The sequence below is a fragment of the Lagenorhynchus albirostris genome, chromosome 10 (genome assembly GCF_949774975.1).
Source record: "Lagenorhynchus albirostris chromosome 10, mLagAlb1.1, whole genome shotgun sequence".
Taxonomy (NCBI): Eukaryota; Metazoa; Chordata; class Mammalia; order Artiodactyla; family Delphinidae; genus Lagenorhynchus; species Lagenorhynchus albirostris.
In genome coordinates this window covers 100,974,869-100,998,262 of record NC_083104.1, presented here as the reverse complement: position 1 = coordinate 100,998,262, position 23,394 = coordinate 100,974,869, and the positions used below count along the sequence as shown (strand labels likewise).

The 23,394-nt window shown below is 46.7% G+C and overlaps 1 protein-coding gene across 3 annotated transcripts in view; it reads left to right on the top strand.

Moving 5' to 3' along the window:
* The window catches only part of FARS2 (phenylalanyl-tRNA synthetase 2, mitochondrial), a 383,333-nt gene that overhangs the window by 109,247 nt on the left and 250,692 nt on the right, over positions 1–23,394 (top strand). For all 3 annotated transcript variants that reach the window (XM_060163756.1, XM_060163757.1, XM_060163758.1), the window contains one exon: positions 4,749–4,880. In XM_060163756.1, the coding sequence (XP_060019739.1) occupies positions 4,749–4,880 (132 nt within the window). The remainder of the gene's footprint in view (positions 1–4,748; positions 4,881–23,394) is intronic.

The window sequence follows — 23,394 nt, the reverse complement described above, 5'->3', positions numbered from 1 at the left end:
TATAAGGGTATGGGAAGCAGAGAAAGAGTCCCTTCCTGAGTGGGTAAGTCAGGGAAATGAATTACAGGGTGTGTTTAGACGAGATCGGTGATGAAGGCGGGTGGGGTGACCTGGAATGGCATCTGTTTAATGTGTCTGTGTCCAGTGTTAGGCGCCGCAGTACCGCCTCGGCGGCAGGGCTTGGTGGGAAGAGGCCGGGGCCCTCGCCCCACCCCCTGCGTCCGGCCCTGATTGGTCTTCCCTGGTACGTGGTGCTGCCGTTCTGTGCCCGTGCCCCTGGTTCCCTACGGCAGGTAGGGCCGGCAGTGTCCTGCCAGAGCTGAGAGAATTCAAGTTCTTGCTAGTTCTTTTCCACTCAGGCTCACATCACTATCCTTTTTTTTTTTTTTCCTGTGGTACGCGGGCCTCTCACTGCTGTGGCCTCTCCCGTTGCGGAGCACAGGCTCCGGACGCGCAGGCTCAGCGGCCATGGCTCACGGGCCCAGCCGCTCCGCGGCCTGTGGGATCTTCCCGGACCGGGGCATGAACCCGTATCCCCTGCATCGGCAGGCGGACTCTCAACCACTGCACCACCAGGGAAGCCCTATGTATTCCTTTTTTATATTCTTTTCCATTATGGTTTATCACAGGATCCTGAACGTAGTTCTCGGTGCTATGCAGCAGGACCTTGTTGTTTATCCGTCCCACATGTAATAGTTTGCATCTGCTGACCCCAGCCACCCCCTCCCCACTGGCAACCACCATTCTGAAGGAATGCTCACCAGTCATTTCTGGGGTCCCAGCTGAGGGAATGATCCTAGACTTTGGGCTCTCAGCATCCTCCTTCAGGAGAGAAAGCAGAGCAGGTGCCTGCATCTCCAGAGAGCATCTCTGCCTCTGGGAAAACTGGGGCTTGCTAGGCCCTCTGCTCACAACCACTGGGCAGAGCAGCTGTTGCTGTACAGCATGGAGATGGGGCAGCTGGGCTCAGAGAGGTTGATTAACCTACCCCCGGTTTCACAGCAAGAAGGGCAGGATGAGACTTGAATCCAGGTTTTTGGTTTATTCTTCTACTTGGCTCTAGCCTAAAAATTAATATATAATTTTTGACAGTTGCTGTAATCTCACAGGGTTCTGAGACAATTTTTAAAAAGCTCTGAACTTCATTTGTAAATATGTTTAAATTATTACATCCAAACCAAAAAGAAAAAGACAAACACACACATAAAACAGAAAAAAGAACGAACGAACTTTGGTGTTATTTTCCATTAGGTATATAATATATGTACATTTAATGTAATTTAAACTAATCACCAATAAGAATAGTCTAATGAATCCATATGATTTGGACATGTTTACCAAAAATTCCCTCTATTAATGTATAATTCAAAACGCCTAGTTCTTAGTGGATTTTTTTCACAGACTCCTGATACTTGACCTGTGAAATAAGCCATACTTAACATAGTTTTTAGGTGGTTATTCAGTATCACATCTTTGATATACGCTGCATGTCAAGATGTTTTTTCAATCTGCTATAATAATCCTTACTATAATTTTGAGGTTATGGGGAGAAAACAAGAAGAAAGTGTATATTTGGGGGTAATATAAAAGTAATTAATAAATGATTCTACCACCAGCTATGAAAAAAATTACTGTTATGTGTCAAAGTAACTAAAATTTAAATTGCTAGAATATGTAAAAGGATATGGTCTTTTGATAAAAAATTACACATTAACTAATATAATTTACTTTTAAATAGTGACTATTTATGTTTGAAGTATAGCCATAGGCTTCTCAAAGGTGGGACTCTGTAGCTTTTGCCATTTTCCTGTTTATGTGAAGGAAGACGAATTTAACTGAAGAAATCCTTAAGGTAGTAGAAAAAGGAAGTGAATGGTTTGTGGATTTGGCATTCTTTGCAGGGTCACAGGTTGAAAAAGGATCTGAGGAGGTAAAAGGATCAGAAGCTTTCTAGTCGCACTGGACACAGCTTTTGCCAGTCCGTGTTTTCTGGGTTAGTTTCTGTGCTGTTGTCATCAGTGAGTTCTGCCTCTTAGATGCGTAATGTTAATCATCTCACGTGTCCTGAGAGACTTTGGCCAACTTCCCTGCCTTGTCACTCTTTGCTGGGTGCGTTTTTCACTGTGGAGCCGTTACTTTCATTGCTACTGAAAGAGACACACCTGTAGGATGGTTGAGCAAAAGGAAACCTAGGGCTGTGGTGACGGAGGCCTTCAACCAAAAGAGAGCGAGGTTTGATGCGACCAACATGTGGACATTTTATCTTGAGAATTTAGTCAACATTAAAAAAGTTTTTATCCAAAGTTATAATGTTTTATAGTTTTACAAGTGGTAAAGCCAAAGTCCTTTGATAAAAGAAGGTTCCTAGAGAAGGGCAGAGACCGTCACACCGCTGTTCAGTTGAGTCCTTGTGCTTTGACACCACTGGCACCGACAGCTCGGATGGGTGTGCACGCAGGAAAGGTCGAGTTCAGGCTTAACGAACGCTGATAATAGAGTTACTTTGAGTGTTACTAATGTTTTCAAGTTGCTTTCTCTCTGACTGGGGGGAACCTAAGCTTTCTAGGTGTGAGGTATAAAGAGATAAACTTTACCCAAAGGAATAAAATAAAGAAATACAGGAAAATTAATTTGTGTAGACCGTACCTAACTTTGTTCCAGGCACTTAGTGGTGTTGAATTACATGAAATCATCATGTTAACCCTGAAAACTCGTCTTGCTTTCAGTAAAATTTGATCCAGGTATAAAAAGCCATGTATAAAGAATTTGTTTTTCCAAATTGTTCTCAGAAGGTGATCTGTGCTCACCTGCCAGGAGTTACAAAAAGAACGAATAACATGGTTTTGTCTGCCCCTCCTCTGTGCTCAGTTATACATCCCAACACTTTACACATTTCTGTTTGCCAGTGGGGTTGTCTCTGGAGCTTTTTCATACAATATTGGTAGGGGATTATTGGTCCCAGAGATGGAGGAGCACACAGGTGTCCAGGTCCCTTCTTCGCAGAATTCAGTGGCAAGTAGGCAACTGGTCTGCACGTAGGGGCTTCTGTACAGAAATATCGGGGGACTTGCAGACACTGCCCCAACATCTACATTTTTTTCCCGGGTAGAAAAAATGTTGGCGAAATTTCCTCAATAATGGCAACGAATGAACTGTGGACATGCACAACAACATGGGTGAGTCTTAAAATAATCACACCGAGTAAAAGAACCCAGACAGAAAAAGAATACATTCTGTGTAACTGCATTTTCATAAAGTTCTAGGCAGTGCCAGCTCGTCTGTCAGGACAGGGAGGAAGTCAGTGGTTGCCTGGGGAAGGAGGGCTGGTGAGGAGGAGAGGCGGGGCTGATGGGCAGGTGGGGAGTATTACAGAGGGGCATGAGGAAGCCTTGGGGGGTAATGGACATGTTCCTGATATTGATAGTGATGATGTTTCATGGATGTATACATATGTCAGCACTTATCAACCGTGTGCGCTGTATGTACGTGGAGTTTAATATTTGTCTGTTATACCACATGTATAATAAAAGGGGGAAATATTGTCTTACGACTGTAAACAGAAATCAGTTGTCACTTGCCATTGACAGCAAGTATCTAGAAAAATAAATGCAACTGAAACAGAACAATGAAAGAAAAACCTATATTCTCCTATATCATTCTGAGCATAGCAAGGGCTCCTTTGTTTTATAACTCGGTTTGTTTGTGACTTTTGATTCTTGAAATATCTTTCACGATGGGCAGGGAATTATGTTTTAATTGTCAAGAGCAGGAGTTTTGGAGTCGGGCAGCCCCGGGTGTAGCCTGGTCACTTGCTAGCCATGTGCCTATGGGCAGGACACACAACCTTCCTAATAGTTTTTCCACCTCTCTATGAAATGGGAATGGTAGAGGCATAGTAAGTGCTCAGTAAACGGAAGCAAGTTTTGTTACTGGTTTTGTTCAGTGCCTGCGCTGTGAGGGCTCTGGGTGTCCTCACAGGGGCATCTGGCTGCTACGTGGCCTCCTATTCTGCCTTCTCTTCTTAGTGACCTCTGCTTTCTGCAGGCTTGACTTGTTTTCAATTCATTAGTCTTTTCCTTTGTTAAATGATAATATTATTGTTTGTAAGTGACATATTTATGATTGCGTATTGAGAAATTCATCCCGGCATTTAGCATGTACTTTTTTGGTTTGTCTTGGATGTGAGTATATTTATCATTCATCTGTAGAAAAAAATGTTTTGACTTTTTAAATTTAGCTGATCTTATTTCATTTAACCTTTTATTAGCTCTTATAAAGTTAATAAAAATTAATATATCTATTTATGGAAGTGAAAGTTGATTAGTTTATCCTGAATTAGTCATACTGTTGATATGTAAGTTTGAAGAACAGTAAAAGTATTTTTTCTTTAACTCTGAGAAAATGTCATTTTCACTTATAGAAACTAGCAGAATTACCTGCTTTCCCATTATCTTGACCTAATTTTTTCCTCTGCCCGGTGGTTGCAGGGATTTGGCAGGTGATTGATTTGGTTTTAGAGGGTCCTGGAGCTACACAAAGTGTTTTTCATATTGGAAAAGACATGCCCAGTTTTTCACAAGTTTTAAGATTTATTGCCTCCCCCCAAAGTGTTGCAAATTAATTTGTTTGCTATTTATTTTAGTCAGAATGTAGGAATTGGTGTCATTAGCCGAAGGGCAGCTTTGATCACAGGAGAGGCAAGACTGCCTTTAATGCTCCATGTCTGTTTGTCTTTGGTGTCTTTGCAGGGCTGGACATCAGATGGGTGGACTGCTACTTTCCTTTTACTCATCCTTCCTTCGAGATGGAGATCAACTTTCACGGGGAATGGCTGGAAATTCTTGGCTGTGGGGTGATGGAACAGCGCCTGGTAAATTCAGGTAGAAGAGAATCCACGTGTATTCACAGGCTCTCTCTTCCCAGCTGACTTCCTCTACAGGCTCGTTTGCATCCACGCTCACCTACTCCTGTAGGACTAGCCTCCGTCTTTCTCTCCTTGTATGTTGCCCTCTAGACTTTTCTCTGGCACTCCACTCTGGAAGAACTTCATTCTCGTGGCTAATTTTGCAAAAGCTTCTTGGTTTTGGAGCTCTTCCTTATCATTGCCCGGCGTTGGTTTGTACTTTGTGATTTCATATTTGTTGATCAGCTGCTTTGTAATTGCCGACAGGTCTTTGATGCGTGTCCCAGGAGAGTGGTTTGTCTTCCAAACTATTTAAGAACAAAGCCAACATATAATCCCTTTTTTTGTTCCTACTGCATTTGGAACCAAATTCAGCAGGTATTTCATAAATATGCTAAAAACACAATATAAAAATACTTAGGCCTGTGATGTTTGGTGGTTTGCCACCCTCAGCGTTGGCAGTGCTCCCTGACTGGGAGGGAGGGAGGAAAATGGGGGCTCTGATGACATTCTCCCCGTTCTGTAAGAACTCGAGAAGGATCTTTCCAGCTCTCCTCTGCAGGACCATTGCTTAACAATAATGATTATTTCTAGGAATTCCCTCGCGTTAGGACTCCATGCTGCCGAGGGCCCGGGTTCGATCCTTGGTCCAGGAAGTAGGATCCCACAAGCCGTGCAGTGCAGCCAAAAAAAAAAGATTATCTCTAAACTTAATTTCAGAGCTCTGAGGTTTTTTTTTTTAAGTCACTATCTGAATTTAAATTTAAAAATACTTGTTCAGAGTGTACATCCTCCATGGGAAGCTGGCTGAGACTGGGCGTGTGGGGAGGGGTCACTGCCTGAGCAGCAGGCAGAGGGGACCCCATGAGCTGGCTCCCCACTGCCCCCGCTCCTCCCTCCTGGAGAAGGACATGCGCTCTGTGGCCTGGGAGGGTGGTGGCTCTGATTCAGGGCTGGTCACGGGCCTCCCACCATAGACCGGAGGGGAGCCATCCCTTCTGGTGACTCAGAGCTGCGATGGACCATGGGTAAGGTTGTGGCCTTAGAGAACGCAGCTGGAGGGAGACGGGAGATGGGGCGGCCGTGAACGCAGGAGCTGGTGCTGCCTGGGCTGGGAGACCTGGGGCCTGGCCTCCCCGCCCCCTCTTCCCCAGGGGCCCGGACCAGCCAGCTCACAGATTCCTCTCCACTCGGCCAAGCAATGCTTGTGGGAGAGCTGGCCCAGCACAGCACCACGTGCTCCTTGGGTGGTTTTCCAGTATTTGAAGGTCTGTCCTGGAGAAGAGCAAGCAGAGAGGTCGCAAACGAGGGCCTGTGAGTAAAAGTTGGGAGGCCTGGGCTTGCGTGTCTGAAGCAGCACGTGTTCTGTCAGTTGACAGCTGTGTGTCTTCAGGCAGGTTGCTTAACCTCGCCAGTCTCGGTTCTCTCATAGTTAAATGAGCACAGCGATACCGCCCTCAAAGTTTCTTTATGAGGGTTAGTGGAGGTGATGCACGTGACGTGCTTAGCACAGGGTCTGGCGCGTAGTAAAATTGTTTCAATAAAAATTAATCTCTGACGTTATTAAACATTGTTTTCAAATGGTGAGAGCCATTTATTAACAGAGAGCCCCCTTAGTCGAAAATATTTAAACAGAGCCTGTCCTGCACGTCATAGAAACAATTTCTAGCCAGTTGGAACTAGGTTACGTCTTTGATCCTGGTCATTTTAGTATCCATGATTCTGGATTGAGTGAATGATTTTAGAGGAAGAAAGAAAATTGAGAGTGGTAGGAAACAGGAAAATAAAAGAGATGTATATGTATTTTAATAGAAAACACAAAATACTGGGAGCAAATATGTAAGCTTTAATCTCTTCTTGAGTAGGAACTAACTTCAAATACTTCTGTGGTGTTTTGTTTGTTTTTTTCCTGTGGTGTTTTTGTTTGTTTTGCTTTGGGGGGAGGGTGAGTCACATATGAGTTGTCGCTTGGAATCCTGCTTCCTTGTATGTTTCCCGTATCCTGGATGGGTTTTTATGAGGTTTATTCACACAGTAATTGGCTGAATACAGTCTCTGAAACAGGTTTCCAAGTCATTATTGCACATTAATGAGACTGCTGTTCTACAGTTAGATCAGCCATGTCAGGTGATGCTTGGAGGAAATGGCAAAGTGCAAAAAAAAGAAGACACCTAAGATGCAAATGTGTCTGAGAGATTCACCGTGGTGGTGGGATGTGCTTTCGTTTGTTGGGAAATGGTACACATAAAATTTAAGTTAAATACCTTGCAAGAGAGAGAGAGACTAAAGAAAAGGAAGAAGAAATGATTTTATAAAAGAATTTCTGTGTGGGCTTTGCTATTTGAAGTTGAAGTTATTATGACAGAGTTCTGCTCCGTGTTCTCAGACTTGAATGTGTTTTGACGTCTATAGTTAAAATGCTTACACTGTGTGCCTGGCAGTCACTAACCACAGACAGCATTTGCAAGTGCAGCTAACTTTCTGTTTTCTGAGTTCCTACGGTGTGGCGGAAGCCTGGCTCCGGGCACTTTATGCCTCTGTTCAGTTTGCCATTCTTGCTGTCTTTCCTCCTGTATTTTTTTCCCTCCCCTCTCCTCCCCTCCCCTGCCTTTGAAAATAGAACTTCCAAGAAATTCTAAAATTGATGATTACAACTCTCCATCTTTATGGCCCTTCAGAGGTTCAGCTAAATGCTGAAATGACAGCCGAGAGGCTGATGGGGCGGTGATAATAGCAGACGCGTGCCGGCCTCTCACTAAATGCCCTAGACGCTTTCTTTCATTTAACCTTGACAGCAGGGCTCTGGGTGGATGCTGTTACTAACCCCACCTTACAGAGCCTCAGAAAGGTGATCAGGCTCGAATGGCTGGCAGCGTCGCTTGCCCAGATCTTTCCGACCATAATCAACTACTGTGTTCTGCTACCTGAACAGTAAATTGCATGATTTTGAAGTGGCTAGAAATTCCTTTCAAATAAATGATTCTGCCTAACGTAGAATGAAGAGCTGGAACCAAATGAAACAAAAGCAAACAAAACTCTGTTGTGTAGTTATTCGTTACTCCTGCAGAGGGGCTCGTCCCCCGTGTATTATCTCTGTGATCGAGTGCATTTAATTAAAAGCATGAGATTAGATTCCTAATTTGAACAGGCAATGAAAACACTTTATTACACATTTAAGTTGACTATGGCATGTGTGTGTTTTTGTGCACAGAATAAGATAAGGCTGTTCCGGATAGCTTAGAGAATTTTATTTCTTCTTCTTTAAGTTCTAGTGCCTTCACCATTGCTTTCTTTCTTTTTTATTTTTTTAATAAATTTATTTATTTTATTTTTGGCTGTGTTGGGTCTTCGTTGCTGCACGCGGGCTTTCTCTAGTTGCGGCGAGTGGGGGCTACTCTGTTGCAGTGCATGGGCTTCTCATTGCGGTGGCTTCCCTTGTTTCAGAGCATGGGCTCTAGGCATGCGGGCTTCAGTACTTGTGGCATACGAGCTCGGTAGTTGTGGCACATGGGCTTAGTTGCTCTGCGGCATGTGGGATCTTCCTGGACCAGGGATCGAACCTGTGTCCCCTGCATTGGCAGGCGGATTCTTAACCACTGCGCCACCAGGGAATTCCCGCCATTGCTTTCTGACTGCTTAGATTTGGTAGTTGTGACCTGGGTGGCGACTGCTGTCATGATGATCTGATTGTTTTTCCCTTGAGGACAGTAGTGAGTCACGTCTCCAAATACGACACACTTCTTTCCCATTGGGCTGACTCAGGCTGCTGTCTTTGCAGGAACATCTGAAACCATCACCAGGTGACTACGGGCTGTCATCATGCCTGGAAGGAATTTACCATCTATTGAGCCCCTGTGAAATTTAGAGGATTATACCTGGGCCAGGAAGCAGAAAAGTCTCCACAGTGGAAAATAACTTTAAAAGCGGAATTGCCTTCTTTACCTCTTGATTAAAATTTAAAACTTGACTCTTTGAGGAAAACCTTGTAAATACGTACGTGAACAGTTTCTAGTTTTAAATAATCATTCTTTTGTTCGTTTGTTTGTCAAATATTTCTTGAATTACTTCTAAGGCTATAGAAAAGCAAATAAGCTTTGTCCTTGCCTTTGAGACCAGCGCAGTGCACAGAGATGTAAACATGAATGATTAGGGTGCCACGTGGTCCATATTAGTAACAGAGGCACGGTGGGCAGAGTGGGGAGGGGAGGGACTGGGGAGGAGTGTGCCAGGCCCTCGTCCTGGTTGCACTCAGGGTGGAATACTGGTGATAGGCACACATGAAGCATGCACCCTAGAAGAAGTTCAGTTCCTGTTTGTAAGGGCTTGTGTACTTTGTCTTTGCTTGGACGCCCAGTTGGTATACCCAATGCTGCTTTTCCTATCTAAGAATAAATCTATTTGCAGTCTATCCCTCTTTGATAGAAGTCTCTACAGCCTCTACACACACTTATATCGCTCAGTGTTACTGATCTAAGTTGGTGAACTTCCAGATGGCACAGACCAAGACTGTACAAGCACTGTGCTGTATACAAGCAGACATGCCACTCCTACACTTAGCATCTTGTCTGCGTAAGGCACTGTGCTAGACAAAGAGGAAGATACAACAAATGGTAAGATGTGACTTCTCCCTGTAAAACTTGGAGTGAGGCAGGGAAGATGAGGCTGTGTAATTAGAGCGTGAGCTTACGTGCCATTCATGAGATCAGGCTTTGGGATATGCGAAGAGGGAGCTCTGTCCATCAGTTAGACCACTGGAGGTCTAACTGATGGAGCCACTGAATGATCTTGGCACCTCTGTCGAAAATCATGTTTGGGTTTATTTCTGGACTCAATTTTATTCCATTGTTCTACGTTCCTGTCCTCATGTCCACACTGTTTTGATTCCTGTAGCTTTGTAGTAAGTTTTGAAATTGGGAAGTGTTAGTCCAACTTTGTTCTTCCTGTATTCATTCTTTACTCTTGGCCATAACATGCTTAAGTCTCCCTAATTAAAAAATAATTTTTTTCCTTAAAATTTTTCTTCATTGGAATACTTCATGCTGATACTTTATATGCCCGTCTCTGTCTCTGTCTGTCTTCCAGTCCTTTACCATATAGATCAGTCCAGTGTCCCCCACCCAGCTGAAGAGGTAGGACATGATACAGTTGAAGTCCCCTGTGTCCCTCCCTGTTAGTACCTTCACTTCCCCCCACTCCTATGAGCAATCACTGTTCTGAATTTTGTGTTGTTACCTTGATTTTCATTATAGTTTTTCTATGCATATTGTAAAACAAGCTAACTTTCACCAGCTTTTATGCTTTAACAAATGGAATCATGCTACCCATCCTCTCATGACTTTGGTTTTCCATGCACTGCTATGAAGTTCATCTCTGTTGTCATGTAGAGTTTTAGTTCGTTCATCTTTCACTGCTTAAATTCTACTGGGTGAATATGCTGCAGTTTACTCATCCATTCTTTAATGGACACTTCGCCGTTTCCCCCTTTTTTGTTCGCTGCTAACAAATGCTACTCGTGCACACTTTTGTGCGTCTTGTACGTACAGGAGCGCGAGTGTCTCTGAGGCGTATTTTATTTGGCTGTGGAGTTGCTGCACTTCGGGGCAGCTGCAGCTTTGTTGGTGTCACCAGGCTGTTTCCCAAGGCAGCTGGGCCAGTTCTCTCTGCCTTGAGCCTTTGCATGGACGTTCTTGCTGCCCCACATCCTCTCCGCGGACGCCTGACTTTGGTCCGTCTCTTTGGTGAGTTTAGAGTAGTCTGTTGCTGAGGTTTCGTTTACATTTAGCTGATTGCTGTTGAGGTTGATCACATTTTTTATAAATTTACTTGACACGTGCAGCTTTTCTTTTGCTCATTTTGGGGTAGGGCTCATTTTTCTCTTTGTCTTTCTTTTTTTAAATTAGTTAATTCATTAATTTATTTACTTTTGGCTGAGCTGGATCTCCGTTGCTGTGCGCGGGCTTCCTCTCGTTGCGGCGAGTGGGGGCTACTCTTCGTTGTGGTGCGCGGGCTTCTCATTGCGGTGGCTTCTCTTGCTGTGGAGCACGGGCTCTAGGTGCGCGGGCTTCAGTAGTTGTGGCTCGCGGGCTCTAGAGCTCAGGCTCAGCAGTTGTGGCTCACGGGCTTAGTTGCTCCACAGCACGTGGGATCTTCCCGGACCAGGTCTCGAAGCTGTGTCCCCTGCCTTGGCAGGCGGATTCGTAACCACTGCGCCACCAGGGAAGCCTATCTCTTTGCCTTTTTTTAATTGATTGGTAGGAATTCATCATCTATTTTGAACACTAATCTTTTGTCATTTTTATATATTAAAATCGTATTCTCTAGGTTTGTGGCTTTTCTTAAGTTGCTCTTTCATGAATGGAATATCTATATTTCTTACTTGAGTAGCTTTAGGTTTCTTTATATAACATCGTTCTCCCAAAAAGTCACTTTGTCAGGGAATGCGAGTGGGTGTAAGTTGACAAGTTCTGTAAAGATAACCCTTCTGCTTGTCATGCTTGACTCTAGTGGCTCAAGTCTCTGATGTGATTGCTGTATCATTCATATTTTCAGCGTGGGGATTCTGCATATTTAATGACTTTCAAACGTCTCCCCCTCTCTCCTAATGTTCTGTTGAGTCTGGTCCCACCCTCTGTGGCAGTTCCTGGGGCTGGGAAGGCAGACTCTGGGATGCTCTTGTTTGACTGGGAAAGGCAACGTGGAGCTTGCGTGGGGACTCAGTTACACTGTTTGTACAGAATTGGATTTGTACAGAATTGTCTCCTGGTATATTTTGTAGTTCTTTCTGATCCTGCTTAGAAGCCATGCCATCCCCTCCAGTATTTCTGCTACTGTAATAAGAGCAAAGATTTTGGTAACTTGCTTCAATCTGTGGTACCTGTACATATTTCTGATGTTTTGATAGCTGTACTATGTGTTACGTACTGTCTGTGGCATCATTTCTATACGTGGGAGACTTCTGGAAAGCAGAGATTCTGTCCCGTGTCTTACTTTCATTGTCTAAGGTCTTGGATATTTAGCTGATATAAAGCAATTGTCCTTCCCCCATCAATGTGGACTTAATTTTCCATTTTCAACTGTTTTCCTTTTTCCTATCATCTCCTCATTCCTGAAGCAGTAACTCTAGTAATAATAATAACAACAACAACAACAATAATAATACAATCCAAATATTACCTCTTAGCTTTTGACATTTTGAAGCTGTTGAACTAGTTTGTGAGCTTCCAAATAAAAGGTTCAGATTAGACAGAAATGGACAATTGGCAAGTTTGGATCGTTGCAAATGGTCATGTCTTTCATCAGACTCTGTTACTATTCCCATGCCACCCCCCCCGCCCCGTATCCATGCACTTTGCCCCCTGACTGCGAAGCACTTTGCACTGTGGGAAGAGGACCCTCCCCTCTGCCCTGACTGCTTCGGCTGAAGGGATATTAGCAGACCCCTGACTGTGAAGCACGTTGCACTGTGGGAAGAGGACCCTCCCCTCTGCCCTGACTGCTTTGGCTGAAGGGATATCAGCAGATGAAGGAACAACGGCTCGGAAGCCCTTGGCAGCGCTTTTGCCCTCTTTTGCTTCTGCCTTTGTTATGAGATGAACATGCACAGCCTGCTGCTTCTCAAACAGTAAGAAGCAGGCGGACTGGACCTGAACCAACCCTGGAGCCCTGAGGCCAGCCCAGTCTGGACCAGCTGAAGCCCTGGCCCACAGCTGTGTGGTTGTTGACGTTTGTGGTGGTCTGTCCATCCACAGTAGCTGGCTGGCAAGATGGTACATTGTGGCCGTCTTGCATATTCTTCCTCAGCTCACCTGGGGCTCCCAGTGTGCTTAAGCGTCCCTCCTCCAATACCGTTACACGGAATTCACTTATTCCTTCATGCTTTTCCTCACCATCTCCCTTTCTAGCGTAGTGAGAAGGATGATTGAAAAAGAGTTTGACTTTTTCTGCTTCCCTCCTTAGAGAAGCCACTGAAATAGATTCCCAGTATTTTGATGTGTGTGGTGACTGTTTCCTAAATCAGACAGGGATTGGGGGTGGGATTTATCTGGGAAGTCCTCCTTGTGGGAGTTTTTGGACATGCTTCTGACATATGGAAGATCATATGTGTGTGTGTGTGTGTGTGTGTGCAAACATGTTCTCACTATAACCTGTTTAAAGGTTTAGTTCCAGGTGTCTGTCTTTAATCAGTCTCAGGTAGAAAACTCTGGAATCGCTAGAATGTAAGCTTCATGAGAACAGGGACTTTTTTGGGTTTTTTTTTTTGTTTTTTTTTTTTTTGCGGTACGCGGGCCTCTCACTGTTGTGGCCTCTCCCGTTGCGGAGCACAGGCTCCGGACGCGCAGGCTCAGCGGCCATGGCTCACGGGCCCAGCCGCTCCGCGGCATGTGGGATCTTCCCGGACCGGGGCACGAACCCGTGTCCCCTGCATCGGCAGGCGGACTCTCAACCACTGTGCCACCAGGGAAGCCCGACTTTTTTGGTTTTGACCACTGTTGTATTCCCAGTTCCTAGAACAATGCCTAGCACACAGTCAGCACTCTATATATATATTATAAAATGAATGATGAGCACATGAGTGGTGGACCCCCATTTCCTTGTCCCAATGTGTCCTATTCTTTCTCCAGGCTCATCTAAACAGTAAATGTGGAGGGAAATACCCTAGTTTCCCAGGCTAACCCTTGGCCTGTCTGTGCTTAGCTGCTCAGTGCAGCTCCTAAGGTAACAGGAAGAAGATCCGGGGGGCCCTCGGAGTGAAGATCTGCCTACAACCAGGCCCTGCCACGCACTGTGCTGGAGATCTTGGGCAAGTCCCGAGGGTCTCAGTTTCTTCATCTATAAGATAAGGGCCTTAGATGATATAACATCCAGATTTCCTTTTAGCTCTCGGATCCCATGATTTGGCCTCTTAAACAAGCCAGAGATGTGTAGTATTAATACAGCCCTCAGGGGATTTTGGGTTGTTTTATAGCCCCACATGGAAAATTGCATAGCAGCCTGACTTTGGTATCTATGGTTGGTTAATCAGGTTTCTTCCCCACACCCCTTAAAGAAACTCTCCGAGACTAATAAAAAGATAAAAAAGGATGTTCATATAATTGAATTTTATTTAAACTATTTATGAAACTCTTGCTTCATGGGATCACTGCAGCTTTGAAGGCAGGTAGTGATGTGCTATTCAGTGGTTCAGTTTTATTTTCTCCCTTGCAAAGAGGCAGTTTAGAAGTTTAGGAATTATTTATGGTACCGTGGGGATAAACACAATCTGCTAAGTTATTTTTTTCAAGATTCGTTTCTGCATTTTAGGCTGGAAGCAATGTCTTCATGAAACGGCCGTGTTGTTATGTCCGTGGATAAAATGAAGTGATGTCATTAGACAAAAGTTAGGCCAGATTTTCAGATTGTGTTTTTTAATGGACATAAGTCAGGAACTGGCCAAGGGTAGCATTTCTCAAAGTGTGTGACATAGAACACTGGGTATTATTAGGATTTTCAAAGGAAAGAGAAGATTTGATATTCAACCAAGTGTGGAAAATAGTGAGTTGGAAAGGTCCTGCATGTCTCTCTCTATCTCTGAGTTGGGGCGAGCGAGCAGATTTCCCAGAGTCACAGGACATGGAATCACTCTGTGAAAGGGTCCCTTTTGTGGAGCACATCCCGAGAAGGACACCTGGGGAAAGGCTCGTCTGTTGGCTGCTGGGGTCGATGGTAAACTGGGAGGCTAATAAAAGTGTAGTTTGGGGCAGTAAATGATGAAGCCTAGTGAGATATGCTTAAATTTTACCTTGAGGAGTGCCTTCAACGTAAAGGGAAGCAGCTGGTATCAGTATACATAATTTAGAACATTTATTTGATATTTTAGGCTATTTGTCTACAGAGTCCTGGAAATTGAGGGTTTGTGGGCTTTGAAGGCATTAGGAAGGGAAAGCTCTCCAAATCCACTGTTTGATGCGTCCATTTATTAAATCAGCCTTTCCCGTCTCCGTCCATTCCTTCAACAGACATTTATGAAGTACCTGCCTGGCAGGCACCACGCGAAGTGCTGCAGATACACAGGTCGTTTCTGCCTTTGAGGGGCTCACGGTCCAGTGTTGGGGACGGCAGGTCATGTGCTGTGTCCGTGAGGCTCTGATGACAGTTGGAGGAGGAGTTGTTGGTTCCTCGAGAGATGGGCAGGGCTTCACTGGGGTCGTAGGGTTTGACCCGAGCGGTGAAGGAGAGCAGGTTTTGTGACGGGTAAAGAGGGGTCTTTCCACCGGGGTCGTAGTGCTTGACCCGAGCGGTGAAGGGGAGCAGGTTTTGTGACGGGTGAAGAGGGGTCTTTCCCGGCAAAGAGCGTGGCTTGTGCAGGACACACAGAGTGGGAGGCAGCACTGCATGTTCTGGAAAGACCGACTGGTACGAGCTCGGGGAAAACCTGGGAATGAGGTAGAGGAGGCTGCTAAGCTCCTCCGTAGCCATCAGGTCTGGAAGGGCATGGGCGGCAACATAAAGACCTTAAACCTCACCCTTCAGGTAGTAGCACGCGATTGGGAGATTGCATCACTGTTGAGGGTGAGTCGAACAAATGCAAGTTCAAAGGCAGGAGACCAGGTAAGCAGCCTAGACTGAGTGTGACGAGGCCCTGGAGGAGGGAGGGGCCGGGCGGAGTGGGTCTGGGAGCTCCCGCCAGGCTCCATGCACCTGGGGCCTCGTCCTCAGCGTCATGAAGGGGGCACGCACTCGGGGGCAGAGGGATCTGGGTGCAGTTCTCCCGGGCTTAGCTGGGGCCCACCGTACGCCCTCCAGAGACCCAGGGGAGTCCACAAGCCCCGCGCCCTCTGTACCTTCAGTTACCTAAGTAACCAGCACAACTCCTTTCTCATCAGGCAGGCTTTTTTTTTAAGAGGAGGCAGACCGCCTCCGAGGGTGAAGAAGTACCATTTTATTCCTGTTTCAAAGAGAGCATTTCTGGATGGCGTAGGCTCCCAGCCCTCCGCAGCCTGGATTCCCTCCTGGGTGAGGTGCACGTGGTGAGGATGGCTCTCGCCTGCTCTGGACTGTGGCTCTGGGCCTCCTTGGACGGGCCTCCCCTGGGTCGTCTCTGAGCCCAAGCGTGTCTGCCTCCTGGCGAGGTTGACAAGGGGTCTGCCTCTGTTGTGTGGCTCTCAGGGACCAGACCTGAAAAGGTCTTCGCGCTGCTGCCTTCTTTGGGCTTGGGACTCTTTCACTGGTTCCCTTAATCAAAGCCATTCCTCCTTGTCCGTGGCTGGTTGTTTATTTCCCTGCCAGCTGTGGAGGGACCTGGGCGTTGGAGCTTCTTGTTTGTTGCACTTACCTTCTGTGTCCTGTCTTGGCGGTGCCTGGAATAGCGACGTGGGGAGCAGCTGGGGGGCAGACCAGACTCGCTCCTCTGGTGCTTACTGGCTATGGCTGACCGGCTCCCTTGACCACCGCGGGGAGGATGTGAATGTCCCTACAGAAAGTACTGGGAGCTTTAAGCCAGAAAGGTACACCTTCACTGACAATACATTTACCACTTAACGTCCCTGCATCCCAGCTCCTAATCTATAAAAGGAGAATAATAATGTGCACCTCACTGGTTTGGGATGGAGAATAAATGAATTAATGCATGTAATGTGCTTAGCCGAGGGTCCGGTGCTCAGTAAATGATCAAAAAGTGTTAGATCCTTTCTCCCCTCACTTTAACCCTTCCATCCTTCGGAGAGTGTTAAAGTTGGAAGTGACTTCAGAAGTCATTCAGTCTGTGAATCTCCTGAAATTACGTGTCAGGTCTTGCATCTATTTGCGTAGGGGCATTTGGGAGGCGGGGGTTCTGGAAGGAGAGTAATTGTAGTTCTTACCGGACCCTCACGGTGTTCTGTGGCTTGAAAAGGATGCAGACCGCCCATGTAGTCTGATACCCTTGTCCTGCACAGGAGGAGCTGGAATCGTTGGATGAGGCGGTTGCAGGTGTGCCTGGCAGGCATGATCGAGGGCATGGACCCCTCCTGACTGCTAATGCTGTGTCTGCTTTCAGGACCTTATTCAGACAAGGGCAGCTCGTTAGGTGAAGGCGCCTGTTACCCTGGAGGGCAAAACATTCTCACTTGTTTATTGAGGGGAGGGCGAGGGAGGCTGGGAGCATTTGTTGGAAAGGTAGATGCCGGGCAAGTGAAGATGAATAAGGCAGAGCTCCTGCCTCCGAGGAGCTGATGGTCTAATGAGGGGTCCAGTCACACACAGAGCCCAGAACCAGGTAGGTTAACAGGCTGGGGGCACGGGCCTCAGCAGCCGGTGCTGTCGGGGAGGCCGTCCCAGGAGACCGACCCCGCAGAGCTGTTGTCTGACTTTGATGTTGAAGGACGCCTAGGACTCTGCCGGGGCAAGGGAACGGGTAGGACCTTCTAGGCAGAGGGCGCAGCAGGTCAAAGGGCTTCTGAAAGATGTGGAACGAATGCCTGAGGACAGAATTTCCGTGTGATCGGGGTAGAAGGTGTGGGCGTGGGTCCAGAGGGGCCTGGAGGGTGATGGGCTTTGCTTACAAAGCTAAGGAGCGCGGGCTTCCTACTGTGGTCACCGCAGCCAGCGGGATTTCTCTGGGAGGGTGAGGGATGGAGGGCAGAGAAGACGGCTGTGCATTTACGCTGTGAATCCATTGCTAAGTGACTGATCCACGGGTATGCGTGTCTGTGTGTGTATGTGTACTCTCCTTTCACTGATATTGCTTTTGTTGTTTTTTCTTTTTCTTTTTTTGGCCGCGCCGCGCGGCTTGTGGGATCTTAATTCCGTGACCAGGCACTGAACCCCGGGCCCTCGGCAGTGAGAGCGCTGAGTCCTAACCACTGGACCGCCGGGGAATCCCCAGATCCTTCCAGTTTTTAATGCAAATACAAGTTCCTTTTCTTTCTTCTTAGTAAAAGTGGTATACTCTACTAGATTGTTGTACATCTTTTTTTCCCTCACCTCAGTGCACTTCTAGAGGCCTTTGTACGTTGGAGAGCATATACTCACTCATGTTCGCAGCTGCCTGGTTGTGCGTCACATGCATGAACCATAATGTATCTAATGAGTCCTGAGCTGATAGGCATTTTGTGTTGTTTCCAGTCTTTTACTATTAACAACAACGTTTCAGTGAATAGCTGTGTACATGTCACATTTCATGTGCAGGTCTCTCTATGGGATTCGTTTCTAAAAGTGGACTTAGGTCGCAGAGTATGTACGTTTATACCTTGTATAGACACCTTACCTATGAAGAAGCCCTGATGGGGTCAGGCCGCCCGTTGCCATCCCCACCTGTGACGTGTGAGAGCGTTTGCCTCACGCCCTGCCACGTGTGTGTGATCTAGCGTTGGGACCTTTGCTAACCTGACAGACAAAAACTGTATCTAGAAGTCATTTTGAATGTATTTTCTTTTATTATTTTAAAATTATTTTTGTGTTTTTCTTTTAATTTGTATTTTTTAAAAATGTGTTTGAGACATTTTTATGTCCTCTGCTATGAACAACCCTCATATTTTCTGCTCACTTTTTTCCCTGCAGAGATTTTTAAGTAGGGAAACAGTGTGATCACGTTTAGTTTAGTTTAGTTTTTCTGTAAAAGAATTCCAGAACAGTGAAGAATTGGTGATAGGAAGGCAAGATAGAAGCTGATAGAATCCAGATGAGAAAATGATGGCCTGAATCTCAGCAGTGGTGATGGAGTGGGAGAAGCGAAGGTGGACCCCAAGGATGCTTCTGGGGTGGAGCAGCTGTATCTGGTGTGTGGATTGGATGGGGGTGAGGGTGAGCCCAGGGAGGTGCTGAGGGTGATGCGAGTTTAGCCTCAATGACTCTGATGCCATTTCCTGAGCTGGAGACAGAGAAGGGGGTGGAAAGTGCAGCCAAACTTTGGACCTCTTAGGTCTAAAGTGCCTGTAAGACACCAGGTGTAAATACCTAGGAGACAGTTGGACATGTAAGATTGGGAAGTGTAGGAGAGCTTTGTAGGAGATTTTGGAGTCATCAGTGTTGGTAAAAGTCATGAAATTAAGGTAGTGTAAGGAAATCATCATAGAGAAAGACCAAGGAATATAAGGTTTCAGAAGAAACATCCCCTGGGGTTCCTTTATTTATTGAATTCACTGTTATTCATTGGCGTAAGAGGAGGGTTTTCGTGTGGTTCAGGTTTCCATTCATTCATTCATCATTCGTTCATTCACTCATTCGGTATTTGCTGAGTACCTGGTACCCAGCAATGATGGAGATGTGAAATCGGACATGGTCCCTGCCCTCGAGGAGCTGGCAGTCAGCTGGGGCGTGTGCACAGGTCTGTGTGCAGTGACCACGTGGCAGGATGCCCACCCTGCGGAGGGGTATATGGCTGTGCTGGGGGATCAGCAGGGATGGCATCGAGTTGGCCACGTTGGGTCGGGGAGTCTTCAGAAAAGCCCCCTAATCTGAGGTGGGAAAAGTGAGTGAGAGTCGGGGTGGAAGGGAGCGGGAGTCAGCAGACCTGCTTTGCAAGGGACCAGATGGGAAACGCGGCAGGCTGGGCCGGCCACCTGGTCCCTGTTGCAGTGACTGGATGCTGCCATCGCAGTGTGGGAACAGCCGCAGACAGAGGTAAACAACCCCGTGTGGCCGCATTCCAGTCAAGCTTTATTTAATGGATGCTGGACATTTCGTGTAATTTTCATGTCTCACGATACGGTATTCTTCCTTCGATACTTCTCAGCCATTTAAAAACGTAGCATTCGGGCTTCCCTGGTGGCGCAGTGGTTGAGAGTCCGCCTGCCGATGCAGGGGACGCGGGTTCGTGCCCCAGTCTGGGAAGATCCCACATGCCGTGGAGTGGCTGGGCCCGTGAGCCATGGCCGCTGAGCCTGCGCGTCCGGAGCCTGTGCTCCGCAACGGGAGAGGCCACAGCAGTGAGAGGCCCGCGTACCGGAAAAAAAAAAAAAAAAGTAGCATTCATCCTTAGCCTGCGAGCCATGCACAGAGGGAGTGGGTTCGGATTTGGCCTGCAGAGCGTAGGGCCATCTCCTGCAGAGGCGAGAGGAAAAGTCTGTTCAGAGGTCAGCACATTGGTTTCCTGGGACGTCCTTTTCCTGAGCTGGTCCCCTTGCATCCGGGATCTCCAGTCCACCCCTACCGTGCAGTCACTACATGGATCTTCTTGTGCAACCTGTTTCATTACTTCTGTGCTTTTGGGGAAACTCTCAGAGATTCTCCGTGATGGTCGCTGAGATCCTCCCCTTGGGGGAAACTCTCAGAGATGCTCCGTGATGGTCGCTGAGATCCTCCCCTCACTGCTTTGTTTGCCTACCTTCCCTCCAGGAAGGATGTGGGACGAGTTTTGCTCCCCTGGCCGTAACGTCATCTTTTCGATGTGATTGGAGGCGCTGTCAACGCTTTCTGGGTCACTGCTCGTTCCTAGATCTGCGTACAGAGTTTACTTTCATTCTGAGCTTTTTGTATATTTTCTAGAAAAGTTACTTTCAGGTTAATTTACATATAAAAGTCCTGTACTTTCATCTCATTTTTATCCTGCCACTTCATGTATAGTGAAATAAATGAAAAAGTCTTCAAATGTTGACTTCTAAGTCTTTATTACCACAGGCAGCTTCATTATGTTTGTGGAAATCCAGTGTGCTTTGAAGGAATTAATCTAGCCTTACTTGCAATCTGTATGTGTTTACATAGAATGAACAAACATTGCATTACGTTTCATGAAAATTCAATTATTCCCGTCTCCAGGAAACATGTTCCGCTTCGTATTTAATTGCCAAGTAAGTCAGTATGATGGTTCTTGAACTATCATAAGAATTTGGGATTTTGAGCACACTGTTTACCTTTATAATCCATGGAGAAATAGCCAGTGGAGACTTTTTATCCCTGGAGCCCTGACCCTGTATTTGGGGCTGTGGACAACATCTGTCTGCATGGTATTGGGCTAATATGAGCTACTATTCCTGCTAGATTTTTCTGAGAATTAAGAGAAGCCAAGTGAAGGATAATGCTGTACCTGATTAATAGTTCTGCCTTGGAATCCACTGTGTATAGAATCTATCTGGAATCTGTCTGATGGTTATTCAGCTTCCCAGTTTCTTCCCAAGACTCTAACCTCCTTGGGGGTAGGAACCACAGTTAATCCGTCCTCGTTGGCCTTGCAGTATCAGAGTATTGAAGGAATGCTAAGCAGGGTCTCAGCGGGCGGGGCTGGGTGTGCCGGCATGGGACAGTTCGACCCCGGCCACGGCCCGGTTGCCTGGCGTCCTTGAGGAGCAGGCATAGGACCGAGAGCTGGGCAGGATCGGGAAGGTAGACCGGGGCCTAGATCAGGAGGCACACGTGGGAACAGGGACGCTGTGGGTTTCCAAACAAATTGTGCTGAGATTAGGGTGACCGGCCCCCCCTCTCGCCCTCAGACACCCCCTGCTCCCAGGAATCCGGAAAGCGCCGCTTGGGCTCTGACCAGCGTTCCTAGCGCTCGGCGTCATCCGGGCTGTGGTTGGTTTCTTGCTCTGCCTGCACACTGTTCCCGAGCTGTTGTTTCTTTATCTCTTTGTCACCGTGCTTCACACATGCCTCGCCGTTAGTAGGTGCCCTGTAGGTATTTATCAGCTGCGTGGATGGATGGATGGGTTTAGGCACAAACCCTCCACTTCTGGACTGAAAATAGATTGCGTGGAGCAGAGATGGGAGTAGCCTAGGGAGGATAGATTGCGTGGAGCAGAGACGGGAGTAGCCTAGGGAGGATAGATTGCGTGGAGCAGAGACGGGAGTAGCCTAGGAGAGGATAGATTGCGTGGAGCAGAGACGGGAGTAGCCTAGGAGAGGATAGATTGCGTGGAGCAGAGACGGGAGTAGCCTAGGAGAGGATAGATTGCGTGGAGCAGAGATGGGAGTAGCCTAGGGAGGATAGATTCCGTGGAGCAGAGGCGGGAGTAGCCTAGGGAGGATAGATTGCGTGGAGCAGAGACGGGAGTAGCCTAGGAGAGGATAGATTGCGTGGAGCAGAGACGGGAGTAGTCTAGGAGAGGATAGATTGCGTGGAGCAGAGACGGGAGTAGCCTAGGAGAGGATAGATTGCGTGGAGCAGAGATGGGAGTAGCCTAGGGAGGATAGATTGCGTGGAGCAGAGACGGGAGGCGGCAGCATCCGCGGCAGTAGAAGTTCCAGGGAGGAAATAGATTCTGGAGACTCGAGGAAGCAGAGCTGACAGGCGCTGGCGAGCCACCGAGGAGACGGCTGTTGTGCAGAGTCAGGGAGCCGAGGGAAGGAGAGAAGTAAGGCGGGCACCAGATGTGCCCCTGGCCATGTCAGCCTCCAAATGTTTTGTGGGGTGATGGGGAAGCAATTCTGTGTAGGTTTGATTGAAAATCAGCTTAGCTAAGGGTTAGCTGCCTTGGTTTGGAAACCTCTGTTACTTAAGGCAGAGTAAATTGTGAGGGCACGAAAGCATCCTTTGCTTAATTATTTGATAATTTAGATTTATTCATAACACAGTTCTACAAAGGCTGGGAGAGAGTGACTTCTGTAGATATAGATATATCTAAATAAAACAAAAATCCGAGGGAGAAAAGGGAAAGGGAAGAAGATAAGCTTAGGAAAATGACAAAGCTGGGCTAAGGTTGCAACAAAGAAATACACATTGATCTCATTGCTATAAGGAGGCATAAATTTGGCTCTAGCTGCCTAATGGTGAAAGGAAAGAGGGAAACACAGTTAATCAACACAGCCTATAGTATCTGCAAGACAAAAGCATGCCCATTTTTTTCAGGGAAAGCACAATATTCTTGGCACAGAGAGCTGTGAGAAAATCCCCCGTCATCTGTGAGGCATGGCGTCTTTAACACAATCGAATTTCATGGTGCTTTTCTTACATCCCTCAGTCTTTCCCTACTAGTGTGATAGGATTTAATTTGCTCTGCTTAACATATAATGAAGTTAATTGTGAAAGATCTCTCTAACTCAAATACACAGATTATTTCCAAATCCCCTTTTCTGTCTTTTACCGGTTGCTCACTTGATGCGTCAGTCCACACTTGCAAGCCCCCATGTGCAGGGCATGTGGCCAGGTGCCCTGGGTGGTACAAGTGTGTAAGAATTCCGTAAGGAGCTCACAGTCCCGGTGGGTGGTCTAGATGTAAACACATGGAAAGTGTGTTCCATGCAGTGGGCTGAGACACTAGAGGGTGTCTGCGAATCCAGCAGATGGACCGGCCATTGTGCACTGGAGGGACCGAGGGAGGTCTGAGAAGAAGGAATGATTGTTTATGGTAACCTCCATGTTTTTATTATTTCATTTATGCACTAACTTGGAAATTGAGTCACTAGTTGATTCTTTCAGTACATTTTGAGTTTTAGTGCAGTCTTTAGAAACATCACGTTCCCCAATTTTTTTTTGGCGTAGAAGTGTGCCTGGTAGTTTAATCAGTACCATGTGGGGTTACTAAGTATGCCCTCCGTTCTGTGGATGCCTGGACATGCTTTTCTGCTGTCACTCCTAAATGGTATGCCAACAATCCTTATGT